The sequence below is a fragment of the Camelina sativa genome, chromosome 2, assembly GCF_000633955.1.
Source record: "Camelina sativa cultivar DH55 chromosome 2, Cs, whole genome shotgun sequence".
Taxonomy (NCBI): Eukaryota; Viridiplantae; Streptophyta; class Magnoliopsida; order Brassicales; family Brassicaceae; genus Camelina; species Camelina sativa.
This window is the reverse complement of record NC_025686.1, coordinates 2,222,205-2,243,301: the sequence shown is the minus strand read 5'-3', so window position 1 is coordinate 2,243,301 and position 21,097 is coordinate 2,222,205. Positions and strand designations below refer to the sequence as shown.

At 37.2% G+C, this 21,097-nt stretch overlaps 5 protein-coding genes, 1 non-coding gene and 1 pseudogene across 7 annotated transcripts; 1 reads left to right on the top strand and 6 right to left on the bottom strand.

The window, feature by feature from the left end:
- On the top strand, positions 565-3,065 carry LOC104715206 (beta-glucuronosyltransferase GlcAT14B-like). Of its 2 annotated transcripts, XM_010432641.2 has the most exons (5): positions 565-1,216; positions 1,303-1,975; positions 2,071-2,146; positions 2,233-2,348; positions 2,438-2,946. In XM_010432641.2, exons 2-5 carry the CDS (start codon positions 1,318-1,320, stop codon positions 2,944-2,946), a joined length of 1,359 nt encoding a protein of 452 aa, XP_010430943.1. In that variant the 5' UTR covers positions 565-1,216; positions 1,303-1,317. The 2 variants fall into 2 exon arrangements, with proteins under 2 accessions (XP_010430943.1, XP_010430941.1); XM_010432639.2 differs by lacking the exon at positions 565-1,216 and having other exon boundaries at positions 1,318-1,975; positions 2,438-3,065.
- On the bottom strand, positions 3,008-4,531 carry LOC104715213 (syntaxin-123-like). The gene is made up of 2 exons (XM_010432644.2): positions 3,766-4,531; positions 3,008-3,617 (listed from the first exon to the last, which is right to left on the bottom strand). The coding sequence occupies exons 1-2, from the start codon at positions 4,251-4,253 to the stop codon at positions 3,188-3,190; spliced, it is 918 nt and encodes a 305-aa protein (XP_010430946.1). The 5' UTR covers positions 4,254-4,531; the 3' UTR covers positions 3,008-3,187.
- On the bottom strand, positions 4,807-5,727 carry LOC104747341 (protein TIC 20-IV, chloroplastic-like; the record flags this gene model as incomplete). Its single annotated transcript, XM_010468970.2, has 1 exon — positions 4,807-5,727. A coding segment is annotated over one exon (675 nt), but the record flags the coding sequence as incomplete, so codon positions are not given.
- On the bottom strand, positions 5,915-7,714 carry LOC104715196 (protein TIC 20-IV, chloroplastic). Its single transcript, XM_010432631.2, has 3 exons — positions 7,525-7,714; positions 7,003-7,136; positions 5,915-6,826 (listed from the first exon to the last, which is right to left on the bottom strand). The coding sequence occupies exons 1-3, from the start codon at positions 7,581-7,583 to the stop codon at positions 6,162-6,164; spliced, it is 858 nt and encodes a 285-aa protein (XP_010430933.1). The 5' UTR covers positions 7,584-7,714; the 3' UTR covers positions 5,915-6,161.
- Positions 7,921-9,378, bottom strand: LOC104747334 (protein TIC 20-IV, chloroplastic-like). Its single transcript, XM_010468958.1, has 3 exons — positions 9,323-9,378; positions 8,721-8,839; positions 7,921-8,627 (listed from the first exon to the last, which is right to left on the bottom strand). Exons 1-3 carry the CDS (start codon positions 9,376-9,378, stop codon positions 7,921-7,923), a joined length of 882 nt encoding a protein of 293 aa, XP_010467260.1.
- On the bottom strand, positions 12,274-13,124 carry LOC104715193 (annotated as a pseudogene).
- On the bottom strand, positions 13,718-13,789 carry TRNAT-UGU. The gene has a single exon. It is a non-coding gene; the product is annotated as a tRNA-Thr (tRNA).

The window sequence follows — 21,097 nt, the reverse complement described above, 5'->3', positions numbered from 1 at the left end:
TTCAGATGTTGTCAATAAGACCAAGTCAGCCATGAACGTTTGCTGTAAATCCGAGCTAGTTCAACCAGCAACAACACTTGAGCCTCCCCATAAATTGATTCACCCCGCTTCTCCCAATGCAATAGGCAGAAACACCATGGCCTTAGCTCAATCAACGAACAAATGATGTAACTTTCAGTCTTATAGGCAAAACATATCTCAGGGGTTTAATGCTGGACTGTCTTCTGACCAAGGTCAAGATTAACATGATTTCCAAGTTCCACAGTTCCAACTTTGGTATATGACTTTTTATTCAAAGTTTCTATAAACGTTTTGAAGAATTTTTATACTTAGCAAATATATTCAGTTTTGAAGACTTTTAAAGTGAAAAAGATTCAGTACTTGTTCAAGATTCTCTTTTAACTTTGTCCACTCTCGTGTGCGGTCGTGCGCTTGTGCTATCGTCAAACAATTCCACCGGTCCAGCTACTAAACACGGCGATAGTTTCAAGCGAGTGTACGGTCACGCGCTTTCTGATTAATTACATTAAAGATTCAAGATTAAGCTAATCCCATAATTAAAAGCGATAAAAAAAAAAGACATGATAATTAATAGAATAATCAGATTGATATTGCCAACAAAATAAGCTACTCCATCATTCATCTCTCTACGGAAAACACTGAATTTTAAAATTAATCACTTTTTTGATTCTTCGTCTCTGTTACCAACGCTTCGGTTTCTCATTTTCTCTCTTCCGACAGTTCCGAATCTAACCATTAATCAATTTCTTTTTTCGAAGAAATTGAAATCTTTCTCCTTTTCTGTCTTTTGTCTGCAAAAAAAAACCTTACAACTCTCTAATTTGATCTGCAGCATCATCTGTCTTAGTCCAAAGGACTTTGTCTTGTTATGTTTTTTATTAAAAGGATCCACAAAGACTTAAACTTTAAGCATAGTTGATTGTTCTGTTCTTGAAACTCCGGTTTTAAAGTCATTAGATCTGACCTCAGCTTAAGACTAAACAAGCTTTTTTATCGCTGCCATGCCAAAAGCAATAAACAGTAGTAGTAAAAAAGCTTTTCTTTTTATTCGGTTGGTGCATTGGTTGTTGGTGTTCTTATCAACTTTCGTCTTCTATTAATTAGCTATTCTGGTTTTGTCACTTTCGTTGTGAGTTGCCCAAATTCTGAAACTTTGCTGCAATATCTCTATTGGGTCCGGTTTCCGAAAATTCTGGTAATTTCTATCAACTCTTTAGTGTCTTTATTTGTACTAAAGATTAAGACTTTGGATTTGATTCTCCTTTGTCTGAATCAAGTTAGACTTCTGGAGGGGGAATGAAGAAAGTGTATAGGAAGCTGATTTGGATCAGAGACCCATTAACAAGGGTGAAGAGACACTTTAGTTTACATTCAGGGTTTAGGGTATTCAGAGATAGGAAATGGATGTTCCCGTTTCTAGCAAGCTTGGTTTTGTCGGTTACTCTCTTAATGTCTGTTCTTTATGGTCAGTTCGACAGTTCTTTTCTGGAAGAGGAGCCGTCATTGTCTTTTGATAACGTCTCTGAAGAATCAAATGATTACTTTGTAGAATCACATTTTAGAAAGTCTTTGAATCCGACGAGGGATGATGATTCGAATTCTTCAGAGGTTCCTAGGTTAGCTTATCTGATCTCGGGTACGAAAGGTGATAGTCATAGGATGATGAGGACTTTACAAGCTGTGTATCATCCGAGAAATCAGTATGTTCTGCATTTGGATCTTGAAGCTCCGCCTAAGGAAAGGCTTGAGCTTGCAATGTCTGTGAAGAGTGATGTGACTTTTCGTGAAGTGGAGAACGTTCGTGTTATGTCTCAGTCTAATCTTGTTACTTATAAAGGCCCTACGATGATTGCTTGTACGCTTCAGGCTGTGGCGATTTTGCTTAAAGATAGCTTGGATTGGGATTGGTTCATCAACCTTAGTGCCTCGGATTATCCTCTGGTTACACAAGATGGTTAGTTAGTTAACTCAAATGCCTTTATCCTCCTGAATTAGTGATTTTGCTGTTTTGGTCTTTGATATATTAGTATTGGTGTTTTTTTCTTGCAGATTTGTTGTATGTCTTCTCAAATTTGTCTCGGAGTGTCAATTTCATTGAACATATGAAGCTTACCGGGTGGAAACTGTAAGTAGAAACTGATATAGTAACTTACTAAATAAAGATCACTGATACAGAGACGTAAGATTTGCTTCTCATGGTTTTTTTTGTAGGAACCAGAGGGCCAAATCAATCATTGTTGATCCTGGCTTATACCTATCGAAGAAAACTGAAATTGCTTGGACTACTCAACACCGTTCAATTCCTACATCTTTCAAGCTGTTCACAGGTTAGCTACTCTACATTACATAAACAGGTCTTATGGATGAATGAGAGAGATGGTTTATTTATTTATGTGTCTTGTCTTTAATCTTGCAGGCTCAGCGTGGGTAGTTCTGAGCCGGTCCTTTCTTGAATACTCAATCTTGGGATGGGATAATTTCCCAAGGACAATCTTAATGTACTACGCCAACTTTGTATCCTCACCAGAAGGATATTTCCACACACTCATATGCAACACCGAAGAGTTCAAGAGCACAGCGATAGGGCATGACCTGCACTACATTGCTTGGGACTATCCTCCAAAGCAACACCCGAATTCTCTATCAATGAAGGATTTCGACAACATGGTCAAAAGCAATGCCTCTTTTGCTCGAAAGTTCCACAAGAACGATCCTGTATTAGACAAGATCGATAGAGAGCTCTTAGGCCGCACTCACCGGTTTTCATCAGGAGCTTGGTGCATTGGTAGCTCGGATAACGGCGCTGATCCTTGCTCTGTTCGGGGTGATGACACGGTTTTGAAACCAGGCCCTGGTGCTGAGAGATTAAAGGAGCTTGTTCATACACTTTTATCTGATGAGTTCAGAAGAAAACAATGTACATGAGAGAGGTAATGTATCAAGCTAAACAAAATTGTACATTCATTGTGTTTTAGTTCTACTCATAGGTCATACAAAACGATCCAGGTCGCCAAATTTTTTTTCGATATAAAGCAATTACAATAGCAAGAATATATTGATAGAGCTTCAAAATTGAACTCTTGCTTCAGCACTGGATTCAATACAAGGAATTGAAAGGGCTCTAACAAAAAAGAGTTTGAAGAAAACAATATGTTTCCTTTTGAAATCAAGGTTTAAGTACAGTTGTAAAGAGGATAGGGAAAAGAATCAGAATAACAAGTACGATAGCGAGGATAATGGCAATACAAGTCCACTTCCTCGAGTTCTTCTGAAGTACTTTAGCTCCTTGCAATTGATCAGTCCCTCTCATGACGAAAGAGCTCGCCTTTGAGACATTTGATTCGATGTCATTGAGCATATTCCCTTGAGCTTCCACAAGAGCAGCCATGTCGAGGAACACTTGGTGCAGCTCTAACAGGCTCCGTTCTATCTCCTTAACCGTGTCGTGTCGTTCTTGAATCTCTGATAATGTGTCCATGATCTGTCCACGACCTTGCTCTTGTATTGCTTTTTGGAGAAACCGTTCGCTCTCTCCGCTTGATATTAGCTTCTCGACCGTCTCTTCATCTGCTTTTTGCCCCGTTACAGTGAAGTACCTTAAAAGATTCAACCGAAACACACAAAAATTTACCATCTCCTAGTTCGAAAGATTTGATCTTTGTTCAATCATTAAGGATTTGATCTTTGTTTATTCAGAGTACTACCCAAATGAAAGAAAGAGAAGTAAGATCATATAAAACTTACCGTCTCTCGACTGTTTCTTTATACTCAGAAGCCATTTTGGTACGTAGTCTCTGAAAATCATCCATCATGTCTTTAAGCTTCTTCCCCAATCCACTAACGACCGATGTTCTGGTCCGATCAGCAGACGATCCAGGACCACAGCCAGAAACTTTCCTCTGCGCGGCATTTGATTTCTCCAAAGCCACAAGCTTTGACTTTATCATCTTGACACGTTTCAAGACCTCTGTAACACTCGAATCCATACGAGCACGAAGCTTTTTAACAGCCTTGGAGTCATGTACGGTCTTGGACTCTTCGTTAGCGTCTTGGAGACGCTTGTGAATCTCATCGACAGCTTTCATGTCTTCTTTAACACTCTCGACATATCCGAAGAACTCATCGAGGTTTCCTGAATCGAGAGACGCGTTTTGAGATTCGATGTCATCGAGTTGGACTTGATGGTTCAAGTCTGTGTATCTCTTGAATGAGCTTGAGATTAGATCGTTCATGGCGACGATCAAGAAATCAGAGAAAAAGTGGTTTTTTAATTTCTTGAAAATGGACAGAGGAACATTATGGTGGTTAAGATGGTTGACATTAAGCTAGAGAGACCTTTTAAGAGCTGTCTGAAAACGAATGCGAAAAAATACTAAATAGGCATTGTATGAGCTGTGTGCTTTAGAACCAGTCAAGAGGGTCTAAAGACTAAGGAAGACTTTGTTAAGAATATGGAATGTAATCACGACATTATGATTTGGTTGGTACCATGTTGCAGAGACGTGGTCTCCATTACCAATCAAAGTTCTGTGGAAACATGGAGCCCACTTAACCCAAAATTTTCAATGTAATTAAACCGGTGGACCTTAAGGCTTTTATGAGTTATGATGTACCAATTTGTCTAATAGGCTTAGGATTGAAGAAATCAACAAAACAAGAACAAAAGCCTGTTAAAAGTATTTAAATTTGCAAACCAACCAAACCTGTAATTTCATTAAGATAGAGCTGAATTTGCATCTGCATATTCCAGCTTTCTTGTAACTTTTAACTAAGAAGATTTCTAGATTAACCAAACTAGACATACATTAAAATCACGGACAAGTCCAACCACAAGATTATTCTGCTGTAAAATCATTGATTCAAGCTACTCTCGTAAGAGAGTTCTGTTTTACACATGGACACTGACACTAAGCTAAATGATTTCACATAAGACTGACTCGATAAGACACAAAAACCTTCTATGGAGAAAAAGAATAAGACTTGTTCCTATTCCAAGTATGTAACACCAAAAGGACCAGCTTTTCACCTTTCTCACCTGAGTGGTCTCTGAAAACCTCCCAAGTTGAAGAGGGTGTGAATGGAAGCAGCATCGGTCATGAAAGGAATCTGAGCATAGACACCAGCAAGAGCGCACCGTATGCATTCAAGAAGCAGACATATGTAGGTGAATCCGACGACCATCCAATAATACATCCCAAACTTTCCTTTGAAATGAATCAGCGGGAAGAAATTGCTCGTGCACCATATGACCTGAAGAGCTGTTTCAAGAAGCATACCCATCATCATGTGAAACCTCAAGTAATGAGGCAGCTCTTTGTTCTTCACCACCCACATATAACCCAAGTAGCAGTAGACCATAAAGAACCAGGTCGGCCATCTGTTTATAGCTCCCGGGATGAAATATATCATGTCTCCAATTGTGTCATACTTTTCAAGAAACGGTTGGAGGTAAAACCCAACATCAGATATTTGGAGGGATATCAAATAAGGAACACAAGCCAATGTCCTCCACCACCATTCAGGTCTCTCTGCAATTCTAGGCAGTTTGATTTTAAAGAAATCATCTTTGGCCACTCTTGCAGGCTCTATTGGTCTCCTGTGTCTTCTCAAACCAGGAGCTAATGATGGCAAGCCATGAGCAAACAGCTGGTTGGATGATGTTGCTGCTCCTGCTCCAAAGTCCACAGATGCAGTTGCTGCAGGAAATTAACATTCGGGATCAGTTGAATCACAAAGAGCACAGCAATTAGATCTCAAGTCTCAAAGCCATGGTACATGACAAGTTAAGTTACCATGTCTGGTGGGTTCTGTAAGAGGAGCTCATCATATTCATACATGATGANATCTGCATATTCCAGCTTTCTTGTAACTTTTAACTAAGAAGATTTCTAGATTAACCAAACTAGACATACATTAAAATCACGGACAAGTCCGACCACAAGATTATTCTGCTGTAAAATCATTGATTCAAGCTACTCTCGTAAGAGAGTTCTGTTTTACACATGGACACTGACACTAAGCTAAATGATTTCACATAAGACTGACTCGGTAAGACACAAAAACCTTTTTATGGAGAAAAAGAATAAGACTCGTTTCTATTCCAAGTATGTAACACCAAATGGACCAGCTTTTCACCTTTCTCACCTGAGTGGTCTCTGGAAACCTCCCAAGTTGAAGAGTGTGTGAATGGAAGCAGCATCGGTCATGAAAGGAATCTGAGCATAGACACCAGCAAGAGCGCACCGTATGCATTCAAGAAGCAGACATATGTAGGTGAATCCGACGACCATCCAATAATACATCCCAAACTTTCCTTTGAAATGAATCAGCGGGAAGAAATTACTCGTGCACCATATAACCTGAAGAGCTGTTTCAAGAAGCATACCCATCATCATGTGAAACCTCAAGTAATGAGGCAGCTCTTTGTTCTTCACCACCCACATATAACCCAAGTAGCAGTAGACCATGAAGAACCAGGTCGGCCATCTGTTTATAGCTCCCGGGATGAAATATATCATGTCTCCAATGGTGTCATACTTTTCAAGAAACGGTTGGAGGTAGAACCCAACATCAGATATTTGGAGGGATATCAAATAAGGAACACAAGCCAATGTCCTCCACCACCATTCAGGTCTCTCTGCAATTCTAGGCAGTTTGATTTTAAAGAAATCATCTTTGGCCACTCTTGCAGGCTCTATTGGTCTCCTGTGTCTTCTCAAACCAGGAGCTAATGATGGCAAGCCATGAGCAAACAGCTGGTTGGATGATGTTGCTGCTCCTGCTCCAAAGTCCACAGATGCAGTTGCTGCAGGAAATTAACATTCGGGATCAGTTGAATCACAAAGAGCACAGCAATTAGATCTCAAGTCTCAAAGCCATGGTACATGACAAGTTAAGTTACCATGTCTGGTGGGTTCTGTAAGAGGAGCTCATCATATTCATACATGATGAAAAAGACTTAACTTGAATCCAAATTAATACCTTTAAGAGGAGCAATCTCTCGGGGACATCTCTGTGAAACTGAGCTTGCTGAAAATCTTAACTTTGCAGATGAATCGACGTTGGGGAAGATCACCCTTGGATTCACAACATTCTTCAAAATTGGACTATGGTTCCTGATTAAGACATCATGATGATCACGAAAAGGTAAGCACAACATCAAATCTACGTGAGGGCATCCAAGAAGGGCATATGCAAGAAACAAAGACACAGAAAAATTCAAACTTTAACATTCTAAACCCCAATCCCAAATTCCTCCACCAGCAAAACTAATCGAAATCGTAGACAAACTAATTTCGAATTTTCATTGGAATTAACGATTCAAACAGTGCACAGCGAAAATTAAACATGTAAAAGATCATAGCAAATCGAATACTCTATTAGAATCAACCGATGCAATACAACTCATCAAAGGAATGAGGAACTCCAAAATCGGAGAAGGGAGAAGAACCAAAAAAAACGCAGAGAGATCGAACGAAATCATGAGTTGATTAATTAAGCCACCTGGGAGCGAGGAAGGTGAGAGAGCCACGGTTGGTGGTAGTAGCCGCAAAACCCTGCATATTTTTTTTTTCTCCGGCGAGAACCTTCGGAGCTTTAGGGTTTCGATATTTAAAAAAAAAAAATCAAAAATCAGAAAAAACAAAATTGGCGAGGAGTAGAGAGTAAACTTTACGTGCAAGAAATATGAAGCCACCTGATTCTGACAAAGGTGGCTATTTTTTTATTTAGGTCGGTTTAAGTGAAATACTCCACCTTATTGGGCTTTCAATAAAAGCCCATTTATCTCAAAACTAGGCCTGTTTTTAACGAAGAGGCTTAAAATTAGAGAGGGTCACTATATGAAACAATAATAAAACCAAACGTGAAAATGTCTAGAAGTAATATAGTTATCTACTATCAAGTAGTAGAACGTCTTGGTTTATGCTTGAGAAATCTCAAAGGCTCGGGCCAATCTGCCAAATTCAACCGCGTGTGGATGTAAGCAGCATCGCTAAGGATTGGAATCTGAGCATAGGTTCCAGCCAATGCGCATCGTAAGCACTCAAGAAGAACACAAAGGAAGCTAAACCCCATCACCATATGGTAATGTATGGCCAACCGTCCATTGAAGTTGATCAACGGGAAGAACTCGCTCGTGCGCCATATGATCTGCATTGCTGATTCCACAAGAATTCCCATAATCATGTGATACCTAAAGTAGTGAGGCAAGTTTCTGTTCTTCACCACCCACGCGAACCCTAAGACGCAATACACCACGAAGAACTTGTGTTGCAAGTTTTGAGCTGCTCCTGGGAGCAAGTTTATGACCGTTTCTCCAATGGCGCCGCCGTGCTGCTGAAGGAAAGGTTTCATGTAGAAACCTATTTCAGACATTTTGAGGGATATCAAATAAGGTACACAAGCCATGATCATCCAGAACCATTCAGGTCTCTCTTCGGATTTTGGTAATCTGAATCTTGAAATGTTCTCATCTTTATAATATGCTTTCACAGCCACAGGCTTTCTTGGTCTCAGGTTTCTTCTCGTACCAAGATCAGCCAACGGTGGCAAACCATGACCAAAGAGCTGGTTGGATGATGATGCAAAGTCCACATGCGCATTTGCTGTAGATTTGGGGAATTAATTAGTTTTCAAGGTGAAGAGTTATACAAGTTTTTAAAATCAAGATTCATCAGTAATATGATAACATAGCATACCTAAAAGAGGAACAATCTGTCTTTGTGGACGACTTGAGATTAATTTGGGGAATGGACCAAAGTTGGAGAAATAAACTCTTGTAGGTTTCACGTATTTCTTTAGATATGGGCTCTGACCCCTGCTTTATGAAATTATATATTATGACCACACAAATACATCGACCTATCAATCTGTGTATGTGAAACACTATATATTTATTTAAGAGGACTCTACAAAATTTTCAAGAATTTAAAATGAAAACCAAAAATAATCTGGATATAACAGAGAATCACATGATACAAATAGCAAAGAGGAAATATATTCTAGGTAAAATAGAGTTCCCGAGGTCAATTAAGTTCATTCCTTGTATTAGGAATAAATCGAAACCACATGGTTTTGGTAGCCAATATGCGACAATTGAGTTCGAATTCCTATTGAATAGACGATTAAAAGTTTTTCTTCAAAGGGTGAGAATCAACATATAGAAATATATATCCGTAGTGATCGAAGAATCATATGAATAAGTCGTGCATGAAATCAAAATCAACGAAAACGAAAACGAAAAGGCAGGGTGATTAAAAAAGAGAGAGAGAGAGAGAGAGAGAGAGAGTAAAAAAAGAACCTGGAAGCTAGATATGTAAGAGTGCCACGGTCAGTGGTCGCCGCCAAACCCTGCATAATTTCGCCAATAGGTTTCGTATCTTCATGTGCAAGAAACTTTGACAAGATGGCATATTATATTATTTGATATGTTCTGTCTTTTTAAAAAAAATATTTGTTTCCCATTAAAGATATCGGTAATAATTAAGGAAATTTTCTTTTAAAAATTTTTTTTTTCCTGAACCAAATAGTGTATTATTAAGAATAATCAATAGATTGGACATATATATATATTTAAAAAATCCGAAATCTCTTATAAATTTTACTTTTTCAAACCACGAAGAAGTACGTCATCGATATAAATAATAGTGAACAACCACAATTCGCAAATTTTTAGCTTACAATAAAAAACAAATAGTTCTTTCAAAAGAATGAATAAGCAGTGGAGCCACGTTCTCGAACCCGGCCAATTGAACGTGGCACTGGCAATGATTAAGCGAACCAGACGATAGCTTCCTGCTATTATGCAAAATAAACTGTGAACAAGGCTCCATGTGAAGCTAAACCCCAACAACATCATATAAAGCATATTTGACAGCTCATTGAGTCGAACCAATGGGGAGAATTCGCTTTCGAGCAGAATCATTCCCATAATTTTGGTAGAAGTCGACAAGTGACTTAAGATGGACATCAAGCCACGATATACCATAAAAAGCCTCTTTAGAAATTCGTTTGCTGCTCCAGCTGGGATGGAGTTTTCATCTTTAGATGCTCTCAGTCGTCTCACAGTACTCACATGCTTTGTTAGTCTCCCGTCATGAACAAATATATTGTTGAATAATGATGATGATGATGATGATGATGATTCAAAGTTCTTCAATATTGTCAATAGATTATTATCACATAGAAGAGGAACGGCAATCTTTCTTTGCAAACCGGAGATTCTTGTCAAACTTGAATTTGGGAATGAACCAAAGTTGGGGAAACAGACGACTCTTGGTTGTTTCATGTATCTCTTTAGATATGCACTCTCTGATCAACCCTGCTTTATAAAATTTGTGACCACAAAAGTACAAACACACAGTATTTAGTAACATGTTGCAAACATTGATCTAATCATTATTCATTTAATCAAAGGAAAAAATCCAAATCGGAAAAAAAAGAGAAAAATGAGTTAAACCCTTGGAGCGAGGAATGCAAGAGTGACATGATCGGTGGTTGTCGCCATAATTTCGTCGCCGGCGAAAGAGCGTTCGAGGTATTAATTAGGGTTTCAAAGTTATATACGTACTGTATAACCAAGCCCGGTTTACATTGTACCGATTACGAATAAGACCAATCAAATTAGCGGGGGATAGTTCCGACATTTAATTAAACGAACCTTTCGGGCTATTCAAATCTGAATATGGGCTTATATACAAAGCCCAAATACTTTTAACATTAAACCGACAGCAACGGAAAGGAAAGTCAATTAGCGGGGGGTACTTTCGACGTTTCGTAAACGGCGTTTTAGGGCTAAGGGTTTTGAAAACGAAACCTCTATATAACAACAGCCGCGTTGAAACCTAATCAAATCATTCACAACATCAGACTCAAGACGATCGATTTATAAATTAGGGTTCTTCAGTGTTTTTTTATTTACTTAGATCTAGGTTTATTGATATTAATATAATTACGATTTCGCAGGAGCCCCCGGGCTACTCTGAGTAATATAATTACATGAAGACATAAGCCCCAAAGCTCCTGCTAGATTGATGTCATTCGTGTTGCAGTTCTGTCTTGTCTTTTTGAATCCGGCTTAACTGTGTCAAAGCAATGTCTATATATATATATAATTTTGATTCGTTTATTAGTTGTTATTTTGGGGGCTATGATTACAAAATTATCCGCGCTTCTGCGATTTTGGTCTATGAAGTATATACGGTAAACAATGGTTGAATTTCTTAATATGAGCCTCTAAATCAAAGTTTTTGTATTGATTTGTGTTTGTTTGGTTTTGAGGAGAGAGAGCACTGATGATTAAATCTAACAGCTTTACGCCAGTTCTGCTTCAGAAAATTCTTGATAGAAGAAGCTGTATATAAAATCTGAGCTCTTTATGTTTTTTATTTGGTTGCCGATGAGGATATAATCTGTTTAACGAGGTGCAGTGGAGCTGAGACCCTGTTTTCAGGGAGAACCCCTTGGCAGAAACTGCAATTTCTATGAAGATTTATGGATTCTTACTGAGGCTTTTGTTTTTCTGTATCTTGTTTTTGTTTGTTTGTTTGGTGATTGTTTTGGTCTGAAAATATGTTTAGTGATCTAAATTACACAATTCTATGCAATTGTAAAGCCAATTTAAACGACTGTAGATTGATTGATTGAAACCTTTGTTTTATTTCAAATTGGTTGCCGATGAGGATATAATCCAATTGACGAGGTGCAGTGGAGCTGAGACCCTGTTTTCAGGGAGAACCCCTTGGCAGAAACTGTAATTTCTATGAAGCTATATGGATTCTTACTGAGGCCTTTTTTCATCTATATCATTTACTATGTAGTATTTTAATTTTGACCAAAACATGAAATTATGGACCAAGTAATGGTGAATAAGTAAGTTCAATAAATCTCTTTGTAAAGAGAGGGGGGATATGGTGATGAAACGAATATTTCGTGGACTAGAGTTTCAGATCTGGGCTCTTCACCCAGAATTTGAAGAAACAACCCTTGGCTGTCTGAGTATTCCTCTCTCTTTAAATTAAATAAAAATAAAATTTACTTTGTTAACGTTTTTGCCCGAGGAAAACAAAACATGATGGCGATATGATAATAAGAAAGTGTACAAACATGGTAATGTCAACATTGCTTTAGTTTCAGAACTTTACGAATGCCCTGTGAATGTTCAGACTAGAATCCTATTACGAATTAAGAATCTCATATAAAACATCATATTACGTTTTTTCTTAATATAAACAAAATCAATGTTGAAGAAGGTTTCATCATCACTCATCACATTATAAACAGACGCATCTACAATATTTTTACAAGGTTCTCTTGCAAGTTCTAAATGGTTATATATTTCGTTTATGATTCCTTTCAGACCGCAATGATCAAATAAATTAACAAAAATTAAAACCAAATGAAAGTTAAAAAAAATGAAAAAATGAAAAGTTAATATCAGCTCACTGAGCTAAAAAAGCGACCCTTTTTCATCATTTGTCTAAACTCCATGTAATTAACCCTACCATCACCGTCAACGTCCACTTGCATTATCATCTTCCTACATTCCTCCAAGGTCTTGCCTTGCTTGAGTCCCAAGGAAGATAGAACCGCTTTCAATTCTTCCACCGTGATAAACCCGTCTCCGTTTCGGTCGAACACGTTGAACGCTTCCTTCATATCTTCTTCTCCTACCTCGTCCTCGTCTCCCACCATTATCGTCTTGTAGAGCTCTCCAAACTCTTCGATGTCAACACAACCGTCACCATTGACATCGATCTTTTGGATAATCTGCGTTAGCTCGCTTTCGGGTATCATGATCCCGAGGTTCTTTAATGACTCGCTGAGCTCCTTTGTAGTGATCTATCCGTCTCCGTCCTTGTCGAACATTTGGAACACACGTTTTATCTCCGTGGAATCCATTTGTTTTTTAAAATAAAATTTAGGGGTTTTTCTTCGGAGGTTGCGTGTGGAGGAAGAAAATGTGAATAAAAAAAAAGAGAATGATGAGACTCCGAGAAGCCGAGAAAGAGGTCCTTTCTTGGCCTCTTGGAGACCCGATGAGGGTAGTTTCAGAAACTAAGGAGAATGTTCAAGACTCAAGAGAATTGGTGAAAAATCTTAGCCAAAAGCTCGAGGTAATAACATGTAAATACGGACTAAAATAGGAGAGAGATAGAGAAAGCTTTGTCTTATTGTTGGTTGAGAGGAAATGTTGCTTCTTTTAAAGGAGACTTGTGGCATTGGTACCCATCGAAGTCTTGTAAAAAAAGTTGATCGGTTCCATAAAATTGTATTTTTAGTTAATTCATATTTATCATTAAATAGTCAAAATAATTAAATTTACAAACGTTTTTCATAGCCGAACAAACAAAGATCCTAAACAAGTAAACATCAATTTCGAACCAAGGTACTATTATAATTTATCATAGTTCTAAATATTTTTAACTTAACTTACCCAAACAGCCGGCAAAAGACCAAATCCTTTGAACTTTGGAGTGGTGAGCCACTATGTGATACTGTCCCAACTATGTGAAGTCTTTTGAGTATAATTATACAAAAGAAGATTTTTCAAAGATAAATAATAATTTATTAATACCCCGGTCAAATGATATATGTTCAAACTCACTTTAATCATCCCATGTGTTATGAATTAAAAAAAAAAAAACAAATTATAGCAAAATTGAGCCAATACATAATAAAGCAATAGATTAAAAAGTGCCCACACGCAGGATCGAACTACGGACCTTCAGTTTACAAGACTGACGCTCTACCACTGAGCTATACGGGCTTTTGTTTAATTACACAGTAAAATAGTTATATATCTACAATTATTAAGTTTTCTCATTATAGTTAACAAACACTAAATTGCACCCAAAGCGACTCTTGAAAAAATGAAATTCTGTATTATGCTATGTTGTAGTTCTCTTGTAATGAATAAAGAGTCATGTATTGAGATTAGTATACACTCTAGCTTATTTAAATTCCGTCTAGATTTTACAGTTATTTGACTTTTGATATTTGTCCGAAACTACAACAAGATTGACCTATAGATATGGCGAAATTGTAGATTTTTGTTGTTGTTGACGTTATACTATAAAGCAGCTCATCTCTATTAAAAGGACCCAATTATAATAAATAAAACTACAGGCAGCTTACGTAAGACGCAAAATATACAGGGAATATCTAAAAGAAATTCAAAACTATAGGGATCATATATGTAAATAAACTGACCAACATAAAAAAACCCATAAACACTCTTTTCGCCCACCCATAAACCCATAAACCCATAAATAAACTTGAGCAAGACTTTAGTGTCTTGAATCTTTGAAAACCAAGAATGTTTGTTCATCTGATTTAGTTTCCATCTCGCTCTATTACAGGGAGAAAAGAAAACACTTGCGGATAAGTATGAATACATTATGCACGGGAAGCTTTACAAGATCTCTGAGCGTGACGGCAAAACTCCAAAAGCGTAAGAATCCCATATACATCTGACCAACATAAAACGAACGTTTTTAATCAGTCCTTTCCCAAATAGATCCAGTTTAACTTACAGATCAGCTAACCATCATGTTTTGGTTTCTTTCTTGAAATTATGTGCATGTTTCCAGAGAGCTATATGTTTCGTTCGGCAGGCTGCTGATGTTGCTACAGGGAGATCCGGCTCACATTTCTCACTTTGAACTTGACCAGAGGCTCTTTCTACTCATGAGGAAGCTGTGAGATGCTGTTGTCTGTCTATTATATTTATTGGGAAGCTTTCGCATAAAAATTGAATTAATAGAGACTTGTTATGAATGATTTAATGTATGCCCATTAGAGGTCCATTAACCTTAATCTATTACTTGTACACCAAGATGTATCCCTATATATACTATATTATGTCAATGGAATAAGAGAAGCTTTTCCCGTAAAATCTCTTACTTTAACAAGACTTTTATTCTCATGTTGAACTTTGCTATTTTTATGAAGCAACTGTTGTACATCAACGATTTGACTGCTCGATCGAAATATGTTTGTAGCTCCGATTTATTGAAGATAATAAATTACTCAACGTCGATTGTCCACGTCGTCAACACAACCCAACCTTTTCCTTTTTCTTGTTTCTGTAATTTATTTAGGGGCCTTTATTTAGATGTTCACTCACATCCAATCTAAAGCAAACTTTTCTTGTTTACAAAAAAAATTTGTGTCTCAGATCAATGTCCATTAATCATAATTTACTTATTTGTCAAAGTATGGTTTTAGAAGGAAAAAAACAGTTTTCTTTTGTTTTTGTTTTTAACATTTAACTGAAAAATAAAATAAAAAGGAAAAAACTTGAAAAAAAAAAAGCGGTGTGGATTGTGCATTAATGATAGATATTCCCAAATCTATCATTAATTTCCTTCTCCTAATTAACGGCTAATAAGGTTGACAGAAAAAAAAAAACGGCTAATAAGTTTCGACCGTTGGATGTAAAATCCTAAATGCATCATCCAATGGCTTTGGATCCTTCTCTAAATAAATAATCTGAAGACGTTTCTGCTTCCACACTCAGAGACGCTCTTTTTCCGAGAGAGAGAGAGAAATAGAGAAAGAGAGAGAGAAAGAGAGTTCTCTAATGGCGGCGACGAGATCAAAGAAGGGAGAATCCACTCTTCCTTCGTCGAGATAAGTAATTTTGTGAGAGAGAGAGAGAGAGAGAGGCAAAGATAGAGTTTTAAGGGCGACGAGACCAGAGAAGAGAGAGATAGAGAGAGCCGTGTTAGTAAGGGCGAGACGTATATGAACAAAGCAGAGGTTTTTTTTCTTCTTCTTCGATTTGATTTTACTTTTTTTTTTTTAAATTTGTGTCCAGATTTAAAGTTTGTATCTTTTTCTGATTTGATGGTTTCAACAGGTGTTTTCGAGTCTCGTCCGTAGATGGTTTGAAGAAGACATTGATGGTCTTCCCCTAATCAATCAATTACATCTTCCTTGTCACAGAGTGAGTCGGATTTGCTTATAAAGTTTCCTCTTTTTTTTTATATAACAATTTAATTAGATGCCAGATGTGTGTGTGTGGGATAAAGACTGAAACTTTGGTCTCGCTGTTGCTTTTTTAGATTGACGATACCTATATAAGGTTTTATTTTCTTCGCAGGTTTGAAGATGGTGATGACGATGATGTATTATGACCCAACAGGCAATAGTAGTGGGATAAAGACTGAAACTTTGGTCTTGTTGTTGCTTCTCTAGATTGACGATATCTATATAAGGGTTTATTTTCTTCGCAGGTTTGAAGATAGATGATGATGACGATGATGTATTATGACCCAACAGGCAACAATAGTGTATTTAGTTTTGTTTTCTTTGTGTCCTGATTTAAAGTTTGTATTTTCTTTCTTCTGATTTGATGGGTTTTAACAGGTGTTTTCGAGTCTCGTACGTGGATGGTTTCAAGAAGACAGTTATGGTCTTCCCCTAATCAATCAATTACGTCTTCTTTGTCACAGAGTGAGTTGGATTTGCTTCATAAAGTTTTCTCTTTTTTTTTTGCTAACAATTTATTAAGATGTTTGTGTGGGATTGCTTCTTTAGATTGACGATATCTATATAAGGGTTTATTTTCTTCGCACGTTTGAAGATGATGATGCATATTGCATTATGACCCAACAGGCAACAGTAGTATAACATCCTTTTTTTCATTTGTTTAAGTGATCACTCTAAATCCTTTTCTTTGTATTTTTTTTGATTGATGGGTTTTTTTCTTTTGAAACAGGTTTGAAGATCTATCTTCGAGGAGTCTCGTTGATGGTAACTTAGCTCTTGCTTATGCCTAACTTTACATTGCAGATTATGTTTACAAAGCTATTGATTATCTGCCTTTCACAGCTCATCCAATGACTCTATTTGCTAGCGGTGTTATGGCCCTTCAGGTGGGATTGGTCCATGTTTATTTATTCTCTTAATGATATTATTCTGTTGAATTGTTTTTCAGGTTCAAAGTGAGTGTCAGAAGGCATATGGGAAGGGTGATGTTCATAAGTCAAAGTACGTACTTTACGTATTTCCATTTGATTTCTTGATTGCCTTGTAGTAGCAGTCAATCATAAGAACTGAGTTTCTCCTCCTTGATTCTGGGAGCCAACCTATGATGATGCCTAAACTTGATTGCTCGTGTCCCTGTTGTAGCTTCATATGTTTATTTGAGGTAAATTTTTATGTCCTTCGGGACTTGTTAGAATAGTTACTGTTCTTGAATTTACATTGCAGGATGTACAAGGATGGTAGCATCATTCCGTCAGATGATTCTTTGGATTATTCACACATGCGGAAATATGATAGTCCTCGGATAAAAGAGATCATGAGGCTTTATGTCACCATCCATAGGTTTTTTCTAGTTTCTCTGTTTCAACATGTGTTTTATGATTTTCTTTTCTTTTACCATCTCCGCATGATCAAGGTTTTTTTTGTTGCTGTTGTTGTTTTAGTGATCATGAAGGTGGAAGTGTTAGTGCTCACGCTGGTCACCTGGTATGTATTGCTACATGATCTTGCCATCAAGTGCATTTTTTTTTTGGTCTTGATACATGATAGTGTAACACTCTTAGTTTCTACTCCAACTGTTTCTTTTATAGACATGTCTGATGGTTCTGTTTTTGGCTTATGATGTTTTTACATGAAGGTTGGGAGTGCACTTTCGGATCCATATCTTTCATTTGCAGCTGGATTAAATGGTTTTGCTGAGACACTCCATGGCTTGGCTAATCAGGTAACCCCTCTAATTATCTCCTAAATGAATCTTCTATTGTTTGAAACTACAAGTGAGAGTTCGAAGAATGACTCTTATAAACTGCTAAATTTATGATGTTCAGCTAAATATTTTGAAATCTTAGTCTGTTTATTTTTTGTTTTTGCATGGTCTTGCTACAGAAAGTTTTTCTGTGGATCAAATGAGTTTTCGAGGAATATGGAGAAAGTATATCAAAGGAACAGCTAAAAGATTATGTCTGGAAAACGTTAAACAATGGCAAGGTAAACCAAATTCAGTTCAGCCTTTTGAAAAGCTTACATGTTCTGAAATGAAAGCTGAGAGAAATAGACCGTTTGTAATTTGTATTGCATGCTAATCACGGCAGGCCATAACTTAAACCATTGTATAGTTAATGACTAAAAGCTTTGCATTATGAATGTTGCCAGGAAACTTTAAATAAACATTTGTCTTGCAGATTTTTCCAGGGTATGGCCATGGTGTTGTAACGTCTTCAGGGGTTTCGTTCTTACTCCTAACACTTCTTCTTCTTCTTCTTCTTCTAACACTCAGTCTCTGTTTTCTGTTGTTTCTTTTCTAGGGTTTGGTTTCTAACACATGCTATTAACTTGTTGTTATGTTGTTTCAGGTTTTGGATGCTTCTCTCTTATAGATGAGACTATGAGAGTAATGGCTTTGATGGACACGCTTCTTCTTCTCTGCTAACGTCTTCTAGGGTTTTGTTCTTCCTCTTAACACCACGTCTTTTTACTTCTTTTCTTGTTTTGTTTTGTTCCTTAATGTTTCTGTCTTCGTTTTTGCAGGTCTTTTGGAAGCAAACCATGATCAAATCATCACGTATTACTAATCCATGCTATATTGTCTTCAAGCGTTCTCACAGGTTCCTTGCTCTAAAACTCATCTCTTCCATATTACAACCATAGTTACCACTGCTAATTTTCTTTTTGATGAGTTTTTCAGGTTTTCATGTTATTTTGGCGAATTGGGTTTTCTTTTGGCGTTGCCTTGTAGTTCAATAAATGCTCACTTACTTGTGTTTGTGCTATATGCAGGTGACTTTCTCCATTGCGATTTATTCTCGCCCAACCACTGTCTAAAATCAGACACGCCTTCAATGATTGATTTATTTGACTCAACTTTGCTCTCTCTCATATTAATTTTCCCTTTGTTTTTTTTTTTTTTTGTTGATTTTAGGTTTCCGGAGGATTTTATATTACGATTGATCAGTGATTTGCTCGTTTGATTGTGTCGTTGTCAAGCGTGCGTCTTCTCTTTTGTTTGGTAGGTTTTATCTTTGCATTTTTAATTCCTACAGTTCTTAATACTACTTTTTTTTTGGTTGTTGTATATAAAGCTAACAAAATATATCTTCTCTCTCTGATGCAGATCGTGGTGGTGGTCCATGCACTGTGGGATTGCTCTTTGAATCTTATCTCCTCGTCTTGGTTCGTGTCTTCTAATTGCTACATCTTCTAATGACTTTATGAGATTTGCTATTGTGAGGTATGATTTGTTCAGTTTCCACATTCATATGATCATTCAATGTCTTTTTTTACAAAAAAAAAAGCCTAAGCTCCTCTGATGTGGTTTAATCATTCAGGTATTGCGTTCCTCTTTCTCTTTCCCCTTTTTTCTCTGTATCTTTCAACGTGCACATATCTTTAGCGTTTGATGATCCTTGTTTGATCTTTTTATGTTCAAGTCAAATTACATATCTCTGTTTCTTTGATGCAGACCATCGAGACACCGAGATTAATGTATTGGAGGGTTTGAAGAGAAGAAAAAACATTGTAGAAGTGAATGGTTTACGTATGATTTCTCCTGTGTCTTATTGTGTTTTTTTAGATTCTCTTAGATGTATTCACATTCACATGATCATTCGATGACTTTTTTTTGGGTGGTATGCTTAAGTTTGAGCTCCTCTGATGCACATGGCTGGCTGGACATGTGGTTTTATTATTCAGGTTTGCGATCCTCTTTCCCTTTAGTAATTTGATGCAGAGCATCGAGATTAATGTGTGTGAGGGTTTGAAGAGAAGAAAGAAACATTGTGAAAGTGAATGGTTTGCGTATGAAGCTAGAACCATACAGGGAGATTGTGTCTGCTGCTTTGTTTGACATTATAGCTCAGGTCACAGTTTCAAACACTTTTCTTACCAGTTTATGTTTCTCTATGTTATGTAATTGCTGATTTACTTCAGATTTTTGTGCCTTTTTTCTTCAAGATGCAAGATGAGAGGTATGACTGGATTGCTTTGAGAAACCTCATTTCTTGATCCATATGAGGTACTGATAACTGATCTTTCTTTATAGTTATAATTACTTGGTTAGAGATCCTACATTTTGAATATATCAAGTCCTCATTCTTCCCGTTCTAAGTGTGTTGACTTGATACAACCATTTGTTTTCATTATTTCAGGGTATACACTTTGAGGGGGCTTGTCTCGTGTTTGATGATAATAGATTGGTTATCTGATCTATGTAACCAGGGACAACGATCTTTCTCAGCAATTCAGATAAGCTTCAAATGCAGAGCTCTACCGACCTGGTATGCTTGAAAATAATGTTTTTTGTTGGAGCTATATTGCACTTTGGCCAGAAAACCAATCATCAGAAACGTGTGAAAAGGTAAGTCATAAGTGACATTCTTAACAAACCATTTTGATACCCAAATGTGGTCTCGCGTTCCTCTCTTGTAATATGTGTTTCTTCATATGGTTATTGTATCACTAACTGCAGGGAAACGAGTATTGTTCTGACCTGCTTCAAGATCTTCATTTGAATTCACTCACGACTCCTGCCATTGGCTTGAATGAGTATATTCCCTCGAATCACTTTCATTTTTTAATTTGAATCAGAATCTTTGATCATTTCGTTTCTGCTGATTTGGTGCATCTCTTTGCAGATGCTTGACAACAATGTACACGGCGGTGAGAGGAGCCTCTCTCAGACATTTTATCCAAACTTAATCAACTCACATCAAATACTTGTGTGTTCTGTTTTTTCATTTTTCTGCAGGGAACCTCAATCGTGGTCTCTCCATGGTTGATAGCTACAAGCTGTTGAAGCAAGGCCAAGACTTGACCGATAAAAAGACTTTTTCATTTTGTGTGCTCTCAGGTGGTGCATTGAATGGGTAATTCCCTTCTTTTTTTTTTAACTCTCTCTCTCTCTCTCTCTTTGTCTTTCATCTCAATGCTCGTTTTACATTTTGCACAAGGCTGCTAAGTCTGGGCTCCTCTGATGCACAAGGATCGACATGTGGTTTGTCCTCCTCTTTCTTTTTTTACTTGACTGGATTTTGACTTATCTATTAATGTATGTTTTGCTTGTTTCTGGCATCACTGGTGTTGATATTTT